The 22,336-nt window shown below is 42.4% G+C and overlaps 1 protein-coding gene across 1 annotated transcript in view; it reads right to left on the reverse strand.

Moving 5' to 3' along the window:
- The window catches only part of mdga2a (MAM domain containing glycosylphosphatidylinositol anchor 2a), a 1,018,846-nt gene that overhangs the window by 9,800 nt on the left and 986,710 nt on the right, over positions 1–22,336 (reverse strand). Inside the window, exon 15 of the mRNA XM_072270903.1 lies at positions 9,931–10,061. Coding sequence (XP_072127004.1) covers positions 9,931–10,061 — 131 coding nt within the window. The remainder of the gene's footprint in view (positions 1–9,930; positions 10,062–22,336) is intronic.

Here is a 22,336-nt window from a genome sequence, read left to right on the forward strand (position 1 = left end):
AAAGATCCCCGGTCGTCTTGCTCTCTATGCCACTTATATTCACTAATACATGAAGGATTATTGACAATCAACCAAGTATTAGTGAATATCAGTGGGAAATTCATGATTGTAATTGCAGTGTGATCATGCAAGTTGAGTATGATGTTCTCCTTAGGGGTCATTTCCTTAATGGAGAATGCCAGTGTGTGACTTTGCTTAATGTGGGGAAGCTAATGCATGTGCAGCCACCACAGGGTCCCTGACAGTTCAGGATCAGGAAACCCTGGAAAATCTGGACAGCAAATGTGCACGCATCAGGATGCTCTTCAATGATGAACAGCTCATTATTCATTACTATCATCCCATCATCCCGTCCAAACTAATCATAAGCTTCAAGACCTTGTCCTCAAGACTTCCTTGTACAACTGGATCCTTGTTTTCTTCTCTTGCAGACCACAGTCAGTTCAGATCAACAACAATAGTTCCTTCACAGTCTTCAACAGCACAGGTCCACACGGCTGTGTGCCTAGTTCCCTGCTCTACTAACTTTATACTTATGACAGTGTGGCTAAGCACCGCTCCAAAGCCATTTTAAACTCGCTGATGACACCATTGTCATTGGCCAAATCAAAGGGGGTGATGAATCAGCATATGGGGGGGGGGTCTGAAAATCTGACTGTGTGGTGCCATAACAAAAACCTTTCACTCAATGTCAGTGAGACCAGGGAATTGATTTTTGACTTCAAGAAGGAGGAAACCAGAAGTCCATAAGCCAGTTCTCATCAGGGGATCAGAGATGTCAGAGGTGGAGAGGGTCAGCAACTTCAAACTCTTTGGTGTTATCATTTCGGAGGACCTGTCCTGGGTCCAGCATTTAAGTGGCATTATGACGAGAGCATGACAGTGCCTTTGGTATCTTACAAGTTTGCAAAGGTTCTGCATGTGCAGAGACACATTCCACCGAGATGCAACACAGAGCGTTATAGAAAATCATTCCTGCCTGTGGCCATCAAACTTTACAACTTCTCCCTTGGAGGGTCAGACACCCTGAGCCAATAGGCTTGTCCTGGACATTTCCTGGCATAATTTACATATTACTATTTAATTATTCATGGTTTTATCACAATTTAATTATTTAAGGTGCAACTGTAACAAAAACCAATTTCCCTCGGGATCAATAAAGTAATACTATGTCATTCAAACCTTTGACAAATTTTTGTAGATGTGTGATGGAGATCACACTAACTGGTTGCATCACAGCCTGGAATGGAAACACGAATGCCCTTAAATGGAAAAACCTACAAAAAGTACTGGATATGGCCCAGTCTATCATGGGTAAAGCCCTCCCCACCATTGAGCACATCTACATGGAGCACTGTTGCAGGAAAGCAGCATCCATCATTAGGGACCCCCACCATCCAGCTCATGCTCTCTTCTCATTGTTGCCATCAGAAAGAAGGTACAGGCGCATCAGGACCGGCACTACTAGGTTCAGGAACGGTTATTACACCTCTCCCAACGGGATCTTGAACCAGAGGGGATAACTTCACTCACCCCATCACTGAACTATTCCCACAATCTATGGACACTTTGAAGGACTTTTCATCCCATGTTCTCAATATTTATTGCTTATTTTTATTATTATTATTACCCTTTTTTTCTTTTTGCATTTGCATAGTTTGTTGTCTTTTGCACATTGATTGTTGGGGGGCTGTCTTCAGTCTTTCATTGACTCCCTTGTTTTTCTTTTATTTATTGTGAATGCCAGCAAGAAAATGTGAACCTCAGGGTTATATGTGGTGACAGATATGTACTTTGACAATTAATTTACCTTGTACTTAAATGGAACTGAGCCTTTTGTACTGTGGCCAGCAGGCAAGATGTGAGAAATAAGAGCACGAGTGGGCCCTCAAGGCTGCTCAGTATGGCAACGTGTGAAGCGTGGGTGAATTGCAATGAACAAGTAGAAATCACAAAGAGGTTATTCTTTGTGAGGAACCCACAATAAAAAACACGATTTATGTCTCCATCTGCCAAGCTTTGCCACTTCAGTGCAAGTGCAATTTCAAAGGACAATTCCACCAAATATATCGACTGTGAACATTTCTCAATCTATGAAACATCCTGCGAAATAATGAGACAGAATTGTCAGGTGTTATGACACAAATCCACAGCTGCAGCTTGAGTTAGGAATGTAGGAAAAGAGGCTGGTGTGTAAGTTGCAAACCTTCCCAGATTGGCTGGCCAGGAGGATGGAGTATGGCTGCTATCAGACTCTGATATAAACCTTGTTCTGGGCTCGCTGGTGGTTCTCAGTGGCGATGGCATACTATTTGACACAATTTCACCAGAACGACATCTATGAGCATCATTCTCCCAGTCCTTACCGAAAATGATGAATTTCTCTACAAGTTGCTTGAGTCTTTTTTGGAGTTTTGCCCTTTCTTTGCACTGCAAGTAATTCTCAAAATAGCCATGGAGCACAGTTTTTAATCAGGTGACCTTGCAGCACACTTCATCTGTTCCACATTTCTGTGAGCATCCAGAGTCGTTGACTAAGTCAGTCTAATTGAGGTCATCCATTGTCCTCAAGTGATTCCATGGATTTTTCTGAGACTTCCAGGGTGGAAACTGTTTAACCTTCACTCCGGCTTGCAGCACAGCAGAAAAGAAGAAAACGCAGGAACAATCTTGATGATTGTTCAGATCAAGAACTTGCTTTTCCAGTCACCTGAAGTTATTTTGCTAAAAGATACTGTGATTTGTGCCAATTTTCACACCATTCCCTATCAAGGTCACAGAATAATCTTCATTGTCCACAGTTTCACCTATGGCACAGGTTTTAGGTGTGGTATTACTACTCTGCGACACAGTTGTTCACTTGGCATTGATTGTGAGATAATTTGGTCCAGACATACAAAAACCTGTTCATTGCAAACTTCAGTTCATCAATATTATCCTGAATAGTGAGCTGGTGAGATGCTTTTTGCTTTGACAGTGTCTGATTTCCACGAGGTAATGAAGCCAACTTTCCAGGATGAGCAACATGCACAAGATCTGGAGGAACTCAGCAGGTCAGGCAGCTTCTGATGGAGGGCCATAGCTGCTGCATGTCCTGCTGAGTCCCTGCAGCACTCTGTGTGCGTTGTTCAAGATTTCCAGCAGATGCAGAATCACATGTACTTCCCAGATGAGCATCATCCAAGATCAGCATTAATATTCATAGAAGTCAAGGCTGCAGCTTTACACTTGCAGGTTTCAGCATCTTTTTCATTGTTCTCCTTTCGAAATGATCAGTCGAGCAAAATAATCAAATCAATGGACAGCAGCACCAGACAATTTCGCAGAAAGCACAAATTACTAGACAGTGGGCGAAAATATATGACATATTCATACATGTTCAGTCAGCTCATACTCAAATAAACAAGATACGTGTATCTCAGCAGAGTTCCGTATCTTAGCAATTCATTGTGTTCCTAATTTTTTTACAGTAAAGTTACAGGACCCTGCCTATATGTTACAAAAATCTTTCATTCCTCACAAAAGGAATTAATTGGAATTGATTTTCATGGAGTTACATTCTGCTTTATCCTCGTATTATTGCAGAGCATCAACATATTCATGTCAATTGGATGGCTTGACAATTTAACTCGCAACCAAGAGCTCCTGCTGTCAGGGACAGCTCAACACTTTGGGCAATTTCAGCCTTCAGTCTGCTACTGAGCAAAGCTTCAAATCCTGCGCATAGTCCATCAACAGTTCAGTCATTCTCGTGGCAGTACCCACTTCCAGTCCCTCATCAATCCATTTATTGATAAAGCTTCAGGTCTGAATTTCCATCACCAAATAACATGCTTGCTTGTCTTCCAAGTTCTACACACACCAAATGGTCACAGCTCTGAAGGTCACTGCATAACATGGAAATATGTGTTTGTCAAATACTCTTCCTGGATTTTATTTATTCCCATTGATGTTGTGAGTTGAGTGTTTTAAGTTGATAGGAATCAAATCACAGCGACCCCCCCTCCCCCCAACTATTTATATGGTGGCAGGAACCAGGAATAGAATGGAGTCAGAGCTGCCCTCCTAGGGTTTTGCTTGGCGGAAGACAAGCTCTGTTGTGGCCACCTGCAGGCTTTTTTAGCGGCACTCGATGGACTTAGGCCTCAAGCTGCGAGGTTGCTTGTTTTTCAGCCACTGGGGAGACACCCGAGCCATCGCACTCTACTGAGGGCGGCGTAGCACAGTTGTGGCAACTGAAAATTTAAGATGGACTGATGGGTCTGGACTGTATACATATGGGTCTGGTTGGGTTTTTACTAACATTCTATATGTTCTTGTACATGCAAGGACGAGGCCTCAAAGCCACGGATTCACCTTGTGGGTATCGACAGATGATATCGGTGGGCTGGGGGGTCTGGACTGTATATATACATACATATTCTGTGTCATTGTATTTTTACTGATATTCTATATGGATTTGTTGCCTTCTATGCATCAAGGCACAGCGTTGCAGTGGAGAGGAGGGAGGTTGGCTTCAGGACTCTTATTACATGATTGCGATCTTGCGTGTGACTGTTAGTAATATGTCTTTTTACCTTGACTGTGGTAATACTGCCTAGTTTGGCTGTATTTGTGAGTATTCTAATATGGTTTAATGACAATTAAATTTGAATTTCATTGAAACTTCCTGCCAAATTATCTCTTCACTTGTTCTAGTCTTTTATTAATTGGAGAATGCAGGATGTGAATACATGGCAGAAGCAGCTTCAGTTCTTTGTTGCATATTTCTGCAGTGTTATATGCAGTCCGCGTTTATTTATAAGTTCTCAGTTATACTCTGGTTTTAAAGGGTTTGGATCAGTTCATGAAGAGCAGCAGGCAAAGGCAGTTCACCTCTTAGAGTTAACTGAAACAACTTGAAATATCGCAGGATGCATCAATTATTGGAGCCTAATGGCTTTGATGAGTTGAATTGAGGAAGCGAGGTGTCTGTCAGGGGGGTTGAGTGATGGAGAGATCGTTGAGTGAGAGGGTGCCTTTTCGAGGAAGAGACCTGGGACAGGAATGGTGTAGAGAAGGGGTTATGATAGTTTGCCGGGGGAGGGGGTGACATTTGTGACACTTGTTCAGTTGTGTTGGAGGGACAGGGATGAAGCAAGAAACAAGATGGGTCAGACCTCCTTTGCTTATTAGAAGGAGCTCTATTAGAATACAAGTACATTATAGAGCCAGAAAGATTATCTTAAACTGTGTTGGCCAGTGATTGATGGCCAAGGTAAGTTTAGAAAATACCATGACAGTAAGGAACAAAAACACTCTCTTTCATGATTGAAATTCAATCACTCTCCCACAGGCTGCAAACAATTCAATGATGAATGTTATTTACGGCTTTGTCCCTGAAACCACCATATAAAAATAATGTCTTTTTGAATGTCTCCCAAAAAACATTCCAGTGGGTCTTTTATTAATTAAGTGCCTCAAGTTTGAAGCCTATACATACCTTTGAGGAGTGTGATGCGAGGGATGCTAGAGGTCACTACTAAATTTTGTTTTAGCAGATTTACTCAAACCCCAGTAGACTGCAAGTCAAAAACACACAATAGCTTAATTTAGTAGTCTGGGCTTTAAAAGACCTAGGTTTCCCTTGTGAATAAAAGCCACCTTTTACAAAAGAAAATAATCTTCTGAGGAAACAAATGACTGTGCCTAGCCAGAGTGAAGTTAAGGTGGCAATTATTCTCATAGAATTGCACTGTGGTGCAAAACATTTTATTCTGAAACATGTTTCAGTGCTGTATCCGTGCTGTAATTGTTATATGGTTATATGTTTCAAATCTTATTCCACCAATAGAACAAAACTACCGCTCTACATGGAATTCTTTTCTGTAGATTCATTTCAGGGCTTGAGCAGACTCTGAAATGAGCTGCACGGTGACCCAGTACCACCCAGTTCACATCACAAGGGGTCAGAGCTTCGTCAGAGCTAGCTCCGCCAGTTACTAAGTGGTAGAGCAAAGACCTCTGTGTGTCAGGTGGTTAAGCCTCACTCCAATCACCAGAGCGGTGTTATAAGATCATAAGACATAGGAGCAGAAATTGGCCATTTAGCCCATCCAGTCTGTTCTGCCATCCCATCATGGGTGATTTATTATCCCTCTCAACCCCATTCTCCTGCCTTCTCCACGTAACCTTTGACACCCTTACTGATCAAGAGCCTCTGTTTTCAATATACCCAATGACTTGGCCTCCACAGGCACCTGTGGCCGTGAATTCCATAGATTCTCCACTCACTGGCTAAAGAAATTCCTCCTCATCTCTGCTCTAAAGGAAAATCCTTCTATTCTATGGCTATTTCCTCTCACAGATTCCCCCCCCCCCCACCTCACCACTATGGAAAACATCCACTCTATCTAGGCCCTTCAATATTCAGAAAGCTTCAGTGAAGTTTCTCCTTCGTTCTTTTAAACTCCAGCGAGTACAGGCCCAGAGCCATCAAATGCTCAAGACCATTTCCATACATAGGGAAGCCTCATGTCACTGATTCAGATGGAGTCGCAGCTCCATGGGAGGTTAATTGAGCCCTCTTACAGACCACAAATTAAGTAGTGCAACTTTGTGAAATAGTTGTCTTCAGAATTCTCACTCACCTTCTCAGTGTCTTTACTTGGACGGCACTGAAACCTATGTTTGCTGCGCAGTGTCCACCTTAGCTAGGCATTGAAGCTGGATTTTTTGTAAAAATAATACAAAGATCCCTGGATATTTGTAAGGGGCAGGCAGACCTGCTCTGTGTGGGGTGGAAACTAAAACATCCCCAGGCTGACAGAGGTTTAGACTTCATTTCCTAGTCTGTGGAGTCCAGAATTGAGGACAATAGTCTCAGCATGGCCTGCTTCTATGCCGTCGTGTTCTATGATTCTATTCGCTACATAAAAAAGAAGGGTATGGAGGGCTATTGTCCAGGTGCAGGACGATGGGACTGGACAGATTAATAGTCTGTCATGGACAAGGTGGGCTGAGGGGTCTGTTTCTGCGCTATGACTCTATGGACAGATCAAGTGGGTCTCAGGTAGAAAGCTTCTTTACTAGGAGTTTCACAAATCATCAGATTTCCCAACTCCAGAGTTCAACACATCCATGGTCATTAACTGAGATTGATAGGTTTTGAATAAATGTTTTTGGTACTGAGAACTGAGCAATCTTTGTTCTCCAGTGTTATTGGTGATGTTCACTCCCAGGAACCTAAGGGTCTCGACCCTCTCGACCTCAGTACTGTTGGTGTAAATAGGAGCAGGCACACTGCCCCCACCTGAAATAGATGACCAGCTCTTTTATTTGCTGACATTGAGGGGAAAATTGTTGTTATGATACCATATTATCAGGCTCTCTGTCTCCTTTCTGCACTCTTACCCATCAATCTGAGACTCAGAGGCGTCATCAGAAAATTCGAATAAGTCAGAGCAGAGTATGGCCACCCAGTTGTGAGTTGTGAGCACATAGGGAGGCTGATTGTGCAGCCTTGTGGGGAATCAGTGATGAGAATAATCGTGGTGGAGATGTTGCTGCCTATCCTTAGAGATTTGTGGTCTGTTGGTCAGGAAGTCAAGGATTCACCCATAAAGGGAGGTGCTGAATCCCAGGTCGAGGAACTTGGAGGTAGGTTTGCTTGGAATTACAGCGTTGAAGGCAGAGATCTAGTCATTGAACAATAGTCTGATAAAAGTGCCTTTGCTGTCTGGATGCTCTCGAGATGAGCATAGGGCCAGGGTATGGATTAGATGGGCCAAGTAACTTGCTTCCATGCTGTATGTCTCCATTTTTAAAAAAAGCAGTGACCTTCAAACTACAGTGTTGTGCACCAGAATTCAGATATGGTGGAAATTTTACCTGGCCTGGCAGGTGCTATTCATGAAACTGTATGGGCAAAGCACATAATATGTTTTTTGCTGCTATTCTGAACAATGTTTTGTGTAAGAAGCATGGGTGCCAGCGCCATTTACTTCTTGTAGGCAACTCTCTTGTTATAAATGCAGAGTGGCTATGGAGCCTTTAATGCCATCTTGGGAATCAACAGGCACAATTTAGAACAGCCAGGTAGACAACACTGAATAATTAATATAAATTTTGGAACAATTAGAGCAAGAAACGCAAAACATGGAGCACCTTCACAAAATACCACAGCCCCAATGACTCTGGGATTGCAGTCTCTGAGGCCGACGTGAAAACAGCATTCCAAAGGGTGAGGCAAGGAAATCATCTGACCCAGTCAGTGTACCTGGCCAAGTATTGCTTACCTGTGCTAATCATCTGGCTGAAGTGTTCAATTTCTTCAATCTCTCACTTTGGCAATCTGAGGTACCCACCTGCTTCAAGCAGGCTTCAATCATACCAGTGATTGAACATGGTAACCTGCCTCAATGACTATTGTCCAGTAGTACTTACATTCACAGTGGTAAAATGCTTTGAGGGGTTGGCAATGAAGCACATCAACTCCAGCCTAAGGAGTGACTTAGACCCACTCCAATTTTCCTACTGTTGTACATTTCATTGGCTCTTCACTCAGCTCTGGAACGTATTGAAAGTGAAGATGCATACATCAGGATGCCCTTCATTGATTACAACTCGGCATTTAACACGGTCATCCCATCAAAACAAATCAATAAGCTCCAAGACCTAGGCCTCAATACCTCCTTGGATCCTTAATTTCCTTACTTGCAGCTGTCAGTCAGCTCAGGTTGGCAACATCTCCTCCACAATCACCATCAGCTCGGGTGCACCACAAGGCTGTGTGCTTAGCCCCTGCTATACTCACTTTAGGAGGCTCTGCCCTGTAACTAGCTCCTGGAAAAATTACAAAGAAGGCACTGCACCACCTCTGCTATCTCAGACGTCTACGCAGATTAGGCATGCCATCTAAAACTTCGATAAACTTCAATAGGTGCACAGTGGTGAGTTATCCAGACTGGTTGCATCTCGGCCTGGTATGGAAACGTCAATGCCCAAGAGTGGAAAGGCCTACAAGAAGTGGTGGATATAGCCCAGTCCATCACAGGAAATGCCCTCCCTACCATTAAACACATCTACAAGTGGCGTTGTTGCAGGAAAGCAGCATCCATTATCAAGGAGTCTCACCATCCAGGCCATGCTCTTTTCTCACTGCTTCCATCGAGAAGGAGCTATAGGAATCTTAGGTACAACACCAACAGGTTCAGAAAGTCATTATTCTACCACCAACAGGCTCATGGTCCAGCATGGATAACTTAACTCACCTCATCACTAAACTATAGGCTCTCACTCCAGGACTCTACAACTCATGTTCTCAGTATTATTTATTTACTTATTTAGTCATTATTATTACTATTATTTGTTTTCATATTTGCACAGTTTGTCTTTTCCATGTTGGCTGTTTGTCAGTCTTGGTGCGCAGTTTTTTCATTGATTCCATTGTATTTCTTTGTTCTACTGTGAATGCCCACAAGAAAATGTATCTCAGGGTAGTATATAGTTATCTATACACACTTTGATAATAAATTTTGCTGTACATTAAGCTTTGAAGCTTGAGTGTTCCATTGAACTCTACAAAAACAACAGGCTCCCTCTACCATGAACCTCCTCTCAATACCCAAACCATATCCTTTCAGTCAAAAGGTCCTCTAGCTAATGATACTATGATGACCTAGAGGTTTTCCCAAGAAGACCCCAAAGGGACAACAATGAGGTCAAACATCCTACAAGGAATCTGTCAGGATGTTGGTAAATTGTGAAAGTACCTTCCAATAAATTGGCCACATTTTTTTTCCTGCTAGATTTTCCACAGATCCTTTAAATGAAGAAATGCATCTTTTTCTTTATGCTTTCAACAAACAATAGGTGTGGATAATATTTAAGATACACCGGCAAATGCCAATCTCTGCCACAATGTATTACAGTTTTTTTTTGTTTCCTCACCTGAAAAGTTCCACTTGGATTGATGTTGATACTTGCATGCAGCCACTGATCACCTTGGTTGCCAGACATACTCCAAATGAGATTCTCCATTATGGCCGATCCTTTGAATCGTAGAAAAAGGTTCAAAGTACCTAGAAAGCAAAATGCCACAAAGATGTAAAAAAGTTGAGAATCTAGTCCAAGATTTTCTGAGAAGTGAAACAATTACTATAGTCAGGCAGAATGCTCTTAATTATTTCTTCGAAATCACAGGTGCATACATACAAGGCAGCCGCCAGTGACAAAATCATCACCCTGACACAGTAGTGTCAAGAGATCAACCTCTTCCTCAATGTCGTAAAAACAAAGGAGCTGGTTGTGGACTACAAGAGGAATGGAGACAGGCTAACCCCTATTGACGTCAATGGATCTGAGATTGAGAGGGTGAACAGCTTTAAGTTCCTCGGCATACACATCATCGAGGCTCTCACGTGCTCTGTACATACTGGCTATGTGGTGAAAAAAGCACAACAGCACCTCTTTCACTTCAGATGGTTGAAGAAGTTTGGCACAAGTTGCCATATCCTAAGGACTTTCTACGGGGGCACAATTGAGAGCATCCTGACTGGCTGCATCACTGCCGGGTATGGGAACTGTACTTCCCTAATCACAGAGAGTGGTGCGGACAGCCCAGCACATCTGTAGATGTGAACTTCCCACTATTCAGGACATTTACAAAGGTAGACGTGTAAAAAGGGCCCGAAGGATCATTGGGGACCCAAGTCACCCCAACCACAAAGTGTTCCATCTGTCACCATCCGGGAAACGGTACCGCAGTATAAAAGCCAGGGCCAACAGGCTCCGGGACAGCTTCTTCCACCAGGCCATCAGACTGATTAATTCATGCAGGTACAATTGTATTTCTATGTTATATTGACTGTCCTGTTATACATACTATATGTTGCACCTTGCACATTTAGACAGACATAATGTAAACATTTTTACTCTTAATTTTTGTGAAGGATGTAAGAAATAACGTCAATTCAATATGGCCAACAGAAAAATACAAGCTGTACTGGCATTCTCTCCATTAAGCTGTTTACACTGCCATAAGGGTACTTTGGGACAAATACAAGATCAAACATATTCTGTTTGATTTCATTCAAGTCCAGTTACCCATACGAGCATATGAAGTTTGCTACCAGATTGAAAACTGAAACCAAAATACCGCAGGTACACCAAACCTGAAGTAAAGTGGGGTGGGGGAGCAGTGTGGTTTGTCAGGCAGCAACTGTGGAGAAAGAAAAAGTTAACATTTCAGAACGATGAGCTATCATGGGGATGAATTCATCAGTTTGAAACATTAATTCTAGTTTTCTCTCTTCAAAGTGCTGCCTTGCCTATTATGAAATTCTGGCATTTTCAAGGGTTCAAAGGTTCATTTTAATGTCAAAGTATGCATGTTACATACAACACTGATATTCATCTTCTCCAGATAGCCATGAAATACAGAAAAACAAAGGCAGTTGTTGAAAGAAAAGACATCAACCACCCTCCATGCATGAAAAAGAAAAAGAAACAAAACTTGCCAACCCCAAAACCCCCCACCCCCTCCCTCACAAAAAAACTACCAGATTGCGCACATGGATAATGGCAGCTGGAACATCAAAATGCCAAGCCCTCCCTCACAAATAAAAGAATAACATCAAACCCCCAGCCCCTTCCCTCGCAGAAAAGAACTGTGACAATGGCATCAAAACCCCCAACCCCCTCATTCATACATAAAAAACTAAGAGATCGCCCACACAGAAAAACACCAACAAGACTGTCAGACTCCAAATCTCCAACTTCTCTCTCACTAAAAAGTAACATATTGCTCACCCACCAATTAGCAACAAGAAAGAAAATACCAAAAACTAAAGGAAACCTAATATAAAGTACAGTCCAATAATCACATGAACCTCAGAATTTTTAAAACATCCTCCCATCAGCATTCGCAGAGAGCGGCTCTACGAGCTCAGTCCTTCCATGAACGGTGACCACCACGTTGGGTCTGAATGCTATCAACTCTGACCACCACTGACCTCCTCTGCGTTTGCCTCAATACTTCAATCTTCTCCATTGCTTCGAGATGGAGTCAATCATGGTCACGCGCCCTGTGTCTGGTCACGAAGCAGTTCATTCTCTCAGTCCTCTCCGGGACCCCACCTCTAGTCTTCTGCACGAGGCAGTTGCGCTCTTGGTCCTCTCCGGACACAGCAGAGCGCTAGGTCATTCAATCAAATTCCAAACTGCATGTCACAGGTTCCAACTTTTCATAACACAATCAAGACAAAAATTCATTTACCAGGAACGTACAGAATATCTATTTTGTCAGGACTAACTGACGAAAGCTAGAAGGTGAATCAGTTATTGGCAACACATGAAAACTTGGTGTCAACACGCTGGTACAGTGAGTATAGCCTGCTTCACACCTTGCAATAAAGAACACCTCTGATTGGAAAGTTAATAAACTGACCTTAAAGAAAGTGTGTTACTTCCTTTGCAAAAAAAAATGTCTCCAACGTACAGATCTGCTGACTCTGTGATTTCTTTCCATTGGTAAACCAGGTCAGCTCTAGGAAGAAAACTCAAACTGTCAAATTTTCAAATGTTTTGCCAAATTATTTTTTTAAATTGTATATAAGATGTAGACCCCAGCAGACACGTTGACATTCATCATCCATTCCTAAGGAATGGCCAGTGAAATGGGGAGGCTGCCACCTTAGTGGATCTGGGGTCACACATAAAGCACAGAAAGGATAACATGCTGGCTTCCGAGGGACAGTAGTGAACCAGATGGTTTGTTTTTATAATAATTCAGAAGTTTCACATGTATCATTGCTGAGATTAGGCTTTAAAATCCAGTTTTATTTAATCATTTCAATTCAAACTCCTATGGTGAGCTTTGAACTCATGCCTCTCAGTCTGTCATGCAGAACTCTGCTCATTCAATAACTAAATGATGAGACCATAAGATGTAGGAGTACGATTAGGCCATTCAGCCCAACAGGTTTGCTCTGGCATTCCATCATCGCTAATTCTTAAATATCTCAACCCCATTGTCCCACATTCTCCCTATCATCCTTAACTCCAATCAAGAAACTATTGATCTCTGCCTTAAACAAAGCTAATGACACGGCCTCCACAGTCCCGAGTGGCAATGAATTTCACAGACACACGCCAATTCCTCATCGCAGTTTGATTTTATTTAGAAATATAGCATGGATCAGGCCTTTCTGGCTCAGCGAGTCGCGCCAGCCAGCAACTCATCTATGTAAAATGAGCCTTAACCAGACCTTAGCCTATTTACAATGACCAGTTAAACTACTAACCGGTACTTATTTGGACTGTCGGAGGAAACTGGAGCACACAGAGGAAGCCCAGGAGGTCACACAGGGAGAATGTATAAACTCCTTACAGAAAGCACTGCAGTTGAACTCTGAGCTCTGGAACGCCCCAAGTTGTAATAGTGTCATGCTAACTGCGATGCTACCATTTTACAGGGGTGTCCTTGTATTTGAGACTGTGCCCTTGCAACCTAGACTCTCCAACTGAAAAAAAACATTATCTTTACATCCACTATATCCAGGCCTTTCAGTATCTGAAAGATCCGATGAGATTTGCCCTGAACTCCATCAAGTACAGCTCCAGAGACATCAAATGTTCCTCATACATTATGCCCTTCATTTCCAGGATCAGGCTTCTGAACTATCTCTAGTCCATCTTTAGGGCAGCATACCTTTCTGTAGATGTGGAGCCAAACAATAGTCATAATATTCCAAATGCTGTCTTTTAAGGTGTCAACTCTGCATCCTTGCTTTTATGTTTTCGTCATCTTGAAACAAATGCTAATATTGCATTTGGCTTTTGTACTACAGACTCAACTTACTGGTTAACCTTACGGAAATCCCGAAAAAAGATTTCCAAGTCCCTTTACACCTTTGATTTCTGAGTTCTGTCCCTGATAGGATGTTATCTTACCTTGATGATCAGTAATGGAAAACGTAGTTGTTGTTCAAGAATAAGTTGGGAACGTGATATTCCTTTGATGAAATTGTCTCAAAAAATTGAGGGCAGCTGGTTTGGAATTATGCAGTAGGTTACTTCGTCAGCTGCAAATATTCCAACTTGAGAACAAACCTATGGGTCTGGAGATCACCTGCAGCGTACTTCATGCAGAGTTTGCTTCTGTTATATGGGTATGGCCAATTAGGACTGCAAATCTGAATTGGACAGCTTGCGGAATAAAGTTGCTCCCAGTTCTTCTACCTGAAATAGCACCATCCACTTTGTTTTGGGTTTTGCCAAGAGCCTACTTCACTTACACACTGGCAACAGTAAAAATATATGGACCAACAAGCAAGAACCCATCCATGCATTGTTTTGAGAGAGGTTTATTGGTATCTCTCTTCCACTGAGACACATTTTCCAGGCTCTGGGATTTTTATCCTTTGCAATGAATTTCTACTAATACCTGAACATGACATTTTGATTGCCACTTAGCAAAACTGAAATATGAAACAGTTCCTTCGTTCTGAGAGGTCAAGTGCAAGTGCGATGACTATAACGTTCTTTAGCATGTGATATTACTTCTGAAATGATTGGTCTTAAAGCATCTACCTCTGCTCTGTTGCACATATGCTGAGGAAACCAGCCATTGGTGAGACAACTGCACAAGGTCCAAGAAGGGCAGTGATTACAAGTGCTATTCAGTCTGGACCAAGGAGTTTGTGTGCCAGAAGCCAGCCTAAACATTCAAGCTTTACTAAAGTCTATGACCAATCATGATTGTTTTTGGGATTAGATGATACTTCTAAATCCATCCTTCTTCTTGAACTAAACCAATTCCTGGAGTGAAATTATTGGAAAGATTACTGGACAAGCAAAATTGCATTTAAAATATAGTTAAAATTCCAGTCTCCACAAAAAAACCTTTCCCAGACATTATTATTCAGTAAACATTCTCTTTTTTGATTCGGACTAAATATTTGTGAGGAAGACCAGCATAAAACAAAATTCATGGTTAACCTCTTAGACTATAGAATGATCATATCAAATGTTAATGACCTAGTTCTTTAATTTTCTTTCTTTAGTTTATATTAAAGGCAATTTGAAACATTTTAGTTGATTAAGCCCAGAATGGTTGGACCAAGTCAGGTCATTTGTGATATTGACCCCGAAGAACTTAAAGCTTTTGACCTGTTCCACTTGCGCACTACTGATGTAAATGGGGTCGTGCGGTCCGCTACTCCTTCTGAAGTCAACAACCAATTCCTTCGTCTTGCTGACATTGAGGGATAGGTTATTGTCTTCGCACCATGCCACCAGGTTCTTAATTTCCTCTCTGTACTCGAACTCATCATTACCCGAGATACAACCTACAATTGTGGTGTCATCAGCAAACTTATATATTGAGTTTGATGGAAACTTGGCTACACAATCATGGGTGTACAGTGAGTACAGCAGGGGGCTGAGTACACAGCCTTGTGGGGCACCAGTGCTCAGACTGATTGTAGAGGAGAGCTTGTCCCCTATTTTTACAGCCTGGGTCCTGTCTGTGAGGAAGCTGAAGATCCAGCTGCAGATCTGAGTGATAAGGCCCAGGTTCCGGAGCTTAGGAATCAATTTATTTGGAATAATGGTATTAAAGGCAGAGCTGTAGTCAATGAAAAGGAGCCTTACATATGCGTCTTTATTCTCCAGGTGTTCTAAGGAGGAATGTAGGGCCAGAGAGATGGCATCTGCCGTTGACCTGTTGCTCCGGTAGATGAATTGCAAAGCGTCGAGGTTGACCGGTAGGCTGTGGTTGATGTGTGCCATAACCAATCTTTCAAAGCACTTCATAGCAATTGATGTCAGAGCCACAGGTCGATAGTCATTCAGGCATGCCACCTTGCTCTTCTTCGGCACTGGGTTTATCATTGCCTTCTTAAAACAGGAGGGGATCTTAGACTGAAGCAAGGAGCAGTTGAAGATGTCAGCAAACACTCCAGCTAGCTCGCTTGCACAGGCCCGGAGAACCCATCCCAGGACGCCATCTGGGCCTGTCGCCTTCCTTGGATTTATCTTCGGGAAGGCCCTTCTAATGTCTTCCTCGGTGACGATGAATCTCGATGCCACCAGGCCCGGTTCATCCGGAGGGAGCGGGACGCTCCTCTTCTGTTTGAATCTTGCGTAGAATACGTTAAGTTCGTCAGGAAGAGAAGCACCACAGTTATTGATATTCCCAGCCTTTTCCTTGTGCCCAGTGATCTCATTTAGACCCTGCCATAGTCTACCGGCATCCCTCTGGTTAGCCTGGGCTTCCAACTTGGCTCGATATTGCCTCCTGGTACCCTTACTGGCTTTCCGGAGTTCACGCCTGGATTCCGTGTAGTGACTGGTATCCCCAGATCTAAAAGCCGCAGCTCTAGCCTTCAAAAGGGACTGGACCTCATAATTCATCCAAGGTTTCTAGTTAGGGAATACCTGGATCATCTTGCAAGGCACACAGTCCTCTGTGCATTTCCAGATAAAGTCCGTGGCAGCTGAGGCATACTCATCGAGGTTAGCTGCCGAGTCCTTGAATACTAACCAGTCCACCGATTCAAAGCAGTCACGGAGGTCCTCATCCGTTTCCTCCGTCTGACGTGACACTACTTTTGACACTGTGACCTCCCGCTTCAGTTTCTGTTTGTAAGCCGGGAGGAGGAGTACGGCCTGATGGTCCGATTTTCCGAAGTGAGGTCGTGGGATGGAACGGTAGGCATCCTTGACTGCTGTGTAGCAGTGGTCAAGTATACTCGGGCCTCTAGTGGGGCAGGGGACATGTTGGTATAACTTTGGCAGCGCTTTTCTGAAGTTGGCCCGGTTAAAGTCCCCGGCTGAAATGAGCAAAGCCTCCGGATACCTGGTCTCAAGTCCACTGATGTTGGTATACAGTATGTTCAGAGCACACTCCATGTCTGCCTGAGGGGAAATGTAGACCGCTGTCAGTATGACCGAGGTGAATTCCCGTGGCAGATAGTAGGGACGACACTTCACCGACAGGTGTTCCAGGTCCACGCTGCAGGAGGTTTTCAGTGCCACTGTGTCCGAGCACCACGCAGTGTTGATCAGTAGGCAGACACCACCTCCCTTTGTCTTGCCCGAAGACGCCTTGCGGTCTATCCGAAGGATCAAAAATCTCTCCGGTCAGATGGCACAGTCGGGGGTGGCAAGGGAGAGCCAGGTCTCAGGGAAACAGAATACATAGCAGTTCTGCATCTCCCTGCAGTAGGTGAGTCTCCCTTTAAGATCATCCACCTTATTCTCAATGGCTTGCACATTAGCTCGTAGGATGGTAGGCATAGGGACCCTGAAGCCCCTCAGCTTCAATCTGACCAGCAGCCCAGCTCTTTTCCCGCGCTTCCTTTGTAAATAGTGCATCTTTCCAGGTTTCCATCGATGCAGTATGTCATTGTCAGCTCTTTGAGGTTGGTGGACGCGTCCAGTGGAGATCGATCGACCGGTCACGTCATCGGGCGCTCCGGGTCAGGCCAAGTGACAGGGGAGGCTCCACTGCCACTTCCAGCTGCCGGGGGCCCGGGCTGTCGATTGGGTTGGGCCCCGAAGCCGACACTTAATCCTGGAGGTCTGGGCTCATGGCTGAAACAAGTCCGTGAGCTGAGTCATGGTTGCGAAGGCCTCTGCTCCAGCTGAGCCTCGGGCTCGATTTCCGAGGTCGGCGGTGGAGGCCTCACTTCCGGCAGCTGTGGATGGCCACCAACGGGGCTTTACGGTGGTTGCTCCGGGGAAGCATCTGGGGCACCTTGAGGTCTCCGACCTCACTTTGTTTTGGTTGTCTGCTCCGGAGTGGTGCTGGTCAGAATGGGCCACGTCTCCAAGCGCTCCAGCATGGTAGCAGGCTGCGGGTCTCCGGGAATGTGGTGGGCCTCGGACCAGGCCTTGCTGGTTGGGTCCAGGTGCAGTCCGGAGTTGAAGAAGCAATTCTGGCATGATGATCTCCAGCTGGGTCAGTAGCTTCGCCAGGGTTTTGTGGATCTTGCTAGATGTAGCAGATTGGAGGTTTAAAAGGGTTTCTCGGGTGTAGGATAGTGTAAAGGGCAGTTTGCTCGGGAGAGCGTGCACAGAGTCGCCAGATACCGGCGCCATCTTGAAAGCCGAAATGATCTTGTTTTAATGAGCTAACATAGCTCAGCCTTACTCTCCTGTTTCATATTATCAATTCCATTTTTATTTCAGCAAACAGACACAATTCTGAAGGGGAAATTGATTGTGCCTAGGTCAACGTAAGTGCGCTTAAACTAAGGGTGAGAACTCTTAAGTTGACTTCTGGAGCAGAAATCAAAATCATTCTTGACCTTGCTTTTAGTATTGATCGAAGACATTGGCTGATAAATTGTTCCACACTATTCTATGGCATAAAAATATTGTGCAGTTATGTGTCATTCGAAGTTGCTAGTGAAAGCCACATTAACTGTACATGTGTGGTTTGCAGATTTGTATCATCGTGTTTCTCTGTGTAATTGTTTGTTAATTCTCACTGGTAACTGAGTAAGTGCAATCCTTCTTGACATTTCTACGTAAAGAGAGAGCCTCCGGCATGTCAAATCGATTAGGTGAATGATTAGTTTTCCATCCTGCAAATCATGGTCTCTCTTGGGGCCTTTACTATTGCTTGCTTGGTGGGTGGTGGGTGCTGATGCTTTTTGCTGAAATAAGTGGGGGAGGGTTGATACTTTGCTGTTGCTTGTGTGTGGGAAGGAGGAGAAGAGGGGCTTTGGGGCTCTACTGTTTTTACTGGCATTCATTCTTTGGGGTACTCCTCTGTTTTTGTGGATTTCTGCAAAGAGCAAGAATTTCAGGTTGTACTCTGTACATTCTCTGATATTAACTGGAACAATTGAACTATAGTCCCAGCCATGGATAATGTTGCCACAGAATGAATTCATGCCACAGAAATTGTAGGAGGTGGTGGGAGTCAGACAGGCTGAAGTCCACAGGAAGCACATCCACATATTTTTCTATCAGATGCACTTGGCATATTTCCAGTGAAGTTTCTATACATGTATGAATGCCTTTAGGAATGCAGCTTCGGAGATTTCCTGGTGGTGGCTGATAGAGTAACAGCAATCTGCCGTTGCTCCAATCCTAATTATCTTACTATTTCCAACCTGTCTTGAAACTTCCTTTTTAAGTATGATATTCTTTCATTATGGATATAAGGAGGGACAGAGGTACTAAAAAGGATGATTCCCCTGTTCCTTTGGATTCTATTATGGATTTGCTGCAAAGTCATACACGAGAAGCCTCTGAGAAGTTTCAACAATTCAGCACTGAATTTAAACAAATAGATGGTAAATTGGATTCCATTCAACAAACTTTTAACGAACATGATAAACGTATAAAAATACTGAAGAAATTTTGTCATCTCTGGAAACAGAAGTGGATGAATTGCAGAAGCTTTGTGAAAAGCAATCGAAGTCCAACAAAAAGTTAAGGCAGAAGATTATCAACCTAGAAAATAGAAGTAGAAGGAACAATCTATGGGTTCTGGGTCTAGAAGAATTAATCGAAGGTAATCATCCTATGGAGTTTTTTACAAACTTTTTGCAAGAGTTATTTCCGGAGATTTTGATGTCTGTGCCTATGATTGATCGAGTTCACAGATCTCCTGCGTTTAGACCTCCTAAGGGTCAGAAACCAAGATCAGTAATAATGTTTTCAGGAATTTAAAACAAAGGAACTCTTAATTCTTGAATCTCGTCGAAGAGGCATGATTAATTATAATGGTCGCAAGAGTAGAACTGTCGAAGATTATTCGCTTGAGGTTATGCAGGAACGTGTTAAGTTCAAGGAAGTTATGTCCGAGCTTTTTAATAAGGGTTTCAAGACTTACACTTACAGATGGATCTTTCAAATGATTCCGCTCGATTGTTGAAACACAAAGGTTTTTAAAATCCGAAGGCTAGCTGTTTAGTTTCTCCTTACCTGAAGACACAAGATTAAATGAGAAACTTTCAATTCGCAAATCCCGTCAAAGGGACATGATTGGTGGAATATTAAGATTCTCAAAGATTATTTGCTTGTGTTATGCAGGAACGTGCTAAGTTTAAACAAGCTTTGTTGAAATTTTTGTAACAAGGGTTTTAACCCGTCCCTTGGCCATGCAGTTTGACTGAGAATCTCATTAAAGATGGACCCTTCGAATGGTTTCGTTCGAATGCTGAAGCACAAAGATTTTTTAAATTTGAAGGCTAACTGCTTAGTCTGTTTTTCCATGAAGATATAAGATTAAATGTTTAATGTCTTTCTGTATGAATAATTGTATCTTTTACTTTTGGTAAACCTTTTTAACTAATTTCCTTTTGTATTTTTAATACTGTATTTTTGACATACAAGAATTGAATCTCTCATTCGGGTATTGTTTAGTCTAGGTTGGAATATAAATAACCTTGGAACTAATTGGAGCAATCACCAGTTTTTTTTTTTGAGGGGTTGTCTGTAGTTGTAGATGCCAACTTTCTATTGGTCAGTTTTCTTTCTTTGGGAGGTGGGCGGGTTATGTTTTTTTTTCTCAGAAGCTGTTTTCGAATTTTTAGCCAACTTCTTGCTTGGTTACCATTTCTTAGGGCTTATGGCTTGGTTTTCAACTGACATTTTAACCCTTCCTTTAAATAATATTAAAAATGGACCAAACTATCAATTTACTTAGTTTTAATGTGAAAGGGTTAAATCATCCTGTTAAGTGTAATAAGATTTTTGCTTATATTAAGAAATTTAATGTCCCTATTATTTTCCTACAAGAAACTCACATACGCAAATGTGATAATCTACGTTTTTTTAGCTGTTGGAACGGACTTTGCTTTCACTCTTCTTTTCAGGCCAGATCTAGAGGAGTTTCAATACACTTTCCTTTGTCCAACATAAAGTAGTGTTTGATACTAATGGACATTTTGTTATAGTTTCAGGAAAACTAGATAATAAATTAATAGTATTTGCCGATGTGTATGCCCCAAATGTAGATGATCCAGGATTCTTTGAGCATTTTTTTTTTGTTTTTACCAGTTCTGAATCTTTATTCTTCGGTGATGGGAGGAGAGGAGATTTTAACTGTTGGCTAGACCCAATTTTAGACCAATAATTTTCTAAACCAGCGTCTCTTAATAAATCAGCTTTGTTTATTCAATCCTTTTTATTGAAATGTGGTATTGTTGATGTTTGGCATTTTTTACATCCTTTAGACAGGAAGTATTCGTTTTTTTCCCCATGTTCATCATACATATTCCAGGATTGATTATTTTTTATTGATAGTCAAATGATTTCATCAGTTCACTCCTGTGAATATAAAGAGATTGCTGTTTCAGATCATGCTCCTATATTTCTATCTATAAAACTCCCTGGCCTTCCTCAAACCAACAGATTTTGGCGTTCTAATACAACTTTGTTATCTGATAAGGAATATTTAAAATTTCTAGAGAAGCATATTATTTTGTTTTTTGAAGAGAATAAAAAGGAAGAGACTTCTAATATTATTGTATGGGATACTTTCAATGCCTATATTAGAGGACAAATTATTTTTTATACTGCGAGTGTTAAGAATAAAGCTAATAAAGAAAGAATGGAATTAGCCAATCAATTGAAACAGTTAGATCAAAAATAAGCTATAGCTCCACCTCCTCCTCGTACCCCATCCGTTATTTATTTATATACACACATTCTTTCTCTCTCTCTCCTTTTTCTCCCTCTGTCCCTCTGACTATACCCCTTGCCCATCCTCTGGGTTTTTTCCCCTCCCCCTTTTCCTTCTCTCTGGGCCTCCTGTCCCATGATCCTCTCATATCCCTTTTTCCAATCACCTGTCCAGCTCTTGGCTCCATCCCTCCCCTTCCTGTCTTCTCCTATCATTTTGGATCTCCCCCTCCCCCTCCCACTTTCAAATCCCTTAATAGCTCTTCCTTCAGTTAGTCCTGATGAAGGGTCTCGGCCCGAAACGTCGACTGTACCTCTTCCTAGAGATGCTGCCTGGCCTGCTGCGTTCACCAGCAACTTTGATGTGTGTTGCTATAGCTCCAGATCCTGTTTTATATAAAAGACGTGTTGAAGTTAAAAACTAAATATGATCTTCTGTTAACATACCCAATTGAAACTCAACTTCTTGATGATAATTTTACATTCACAGAGATACATCAGGCAAAGTATTGGCCAACCAATTGAAAACTTCTGTAGTTAGATGACAACTTAAAGAAATTTGCAAAACTAATGGTGGTAGGACAACTGATTACTCTAAAATAAATGATACCTTTAGAGAATTCTATTCTGAACTTTATAGTTCTGATTCCCCTAAAGATAATACTGTAATGAATAATTTTCTGGATCAATTAAATATCCCTACATTTTCTGC

The sequence above is a fragment of the Mobula birostris genome, chromosome 1 (assembly GCF_030028105.1).
Source record: "Mobula birostris isolate sMobBir1 chromosome 1, sMobBir1.hap1, whole genome shotgun sequence".
NCBI classification, from domain to species: domain Eukaryota; kingdom Metazoa; phylum Chordata; class Chondrichthyes; order Myliobatiformes; family Myliobatidae; genus Mobula; species Mobula birostris.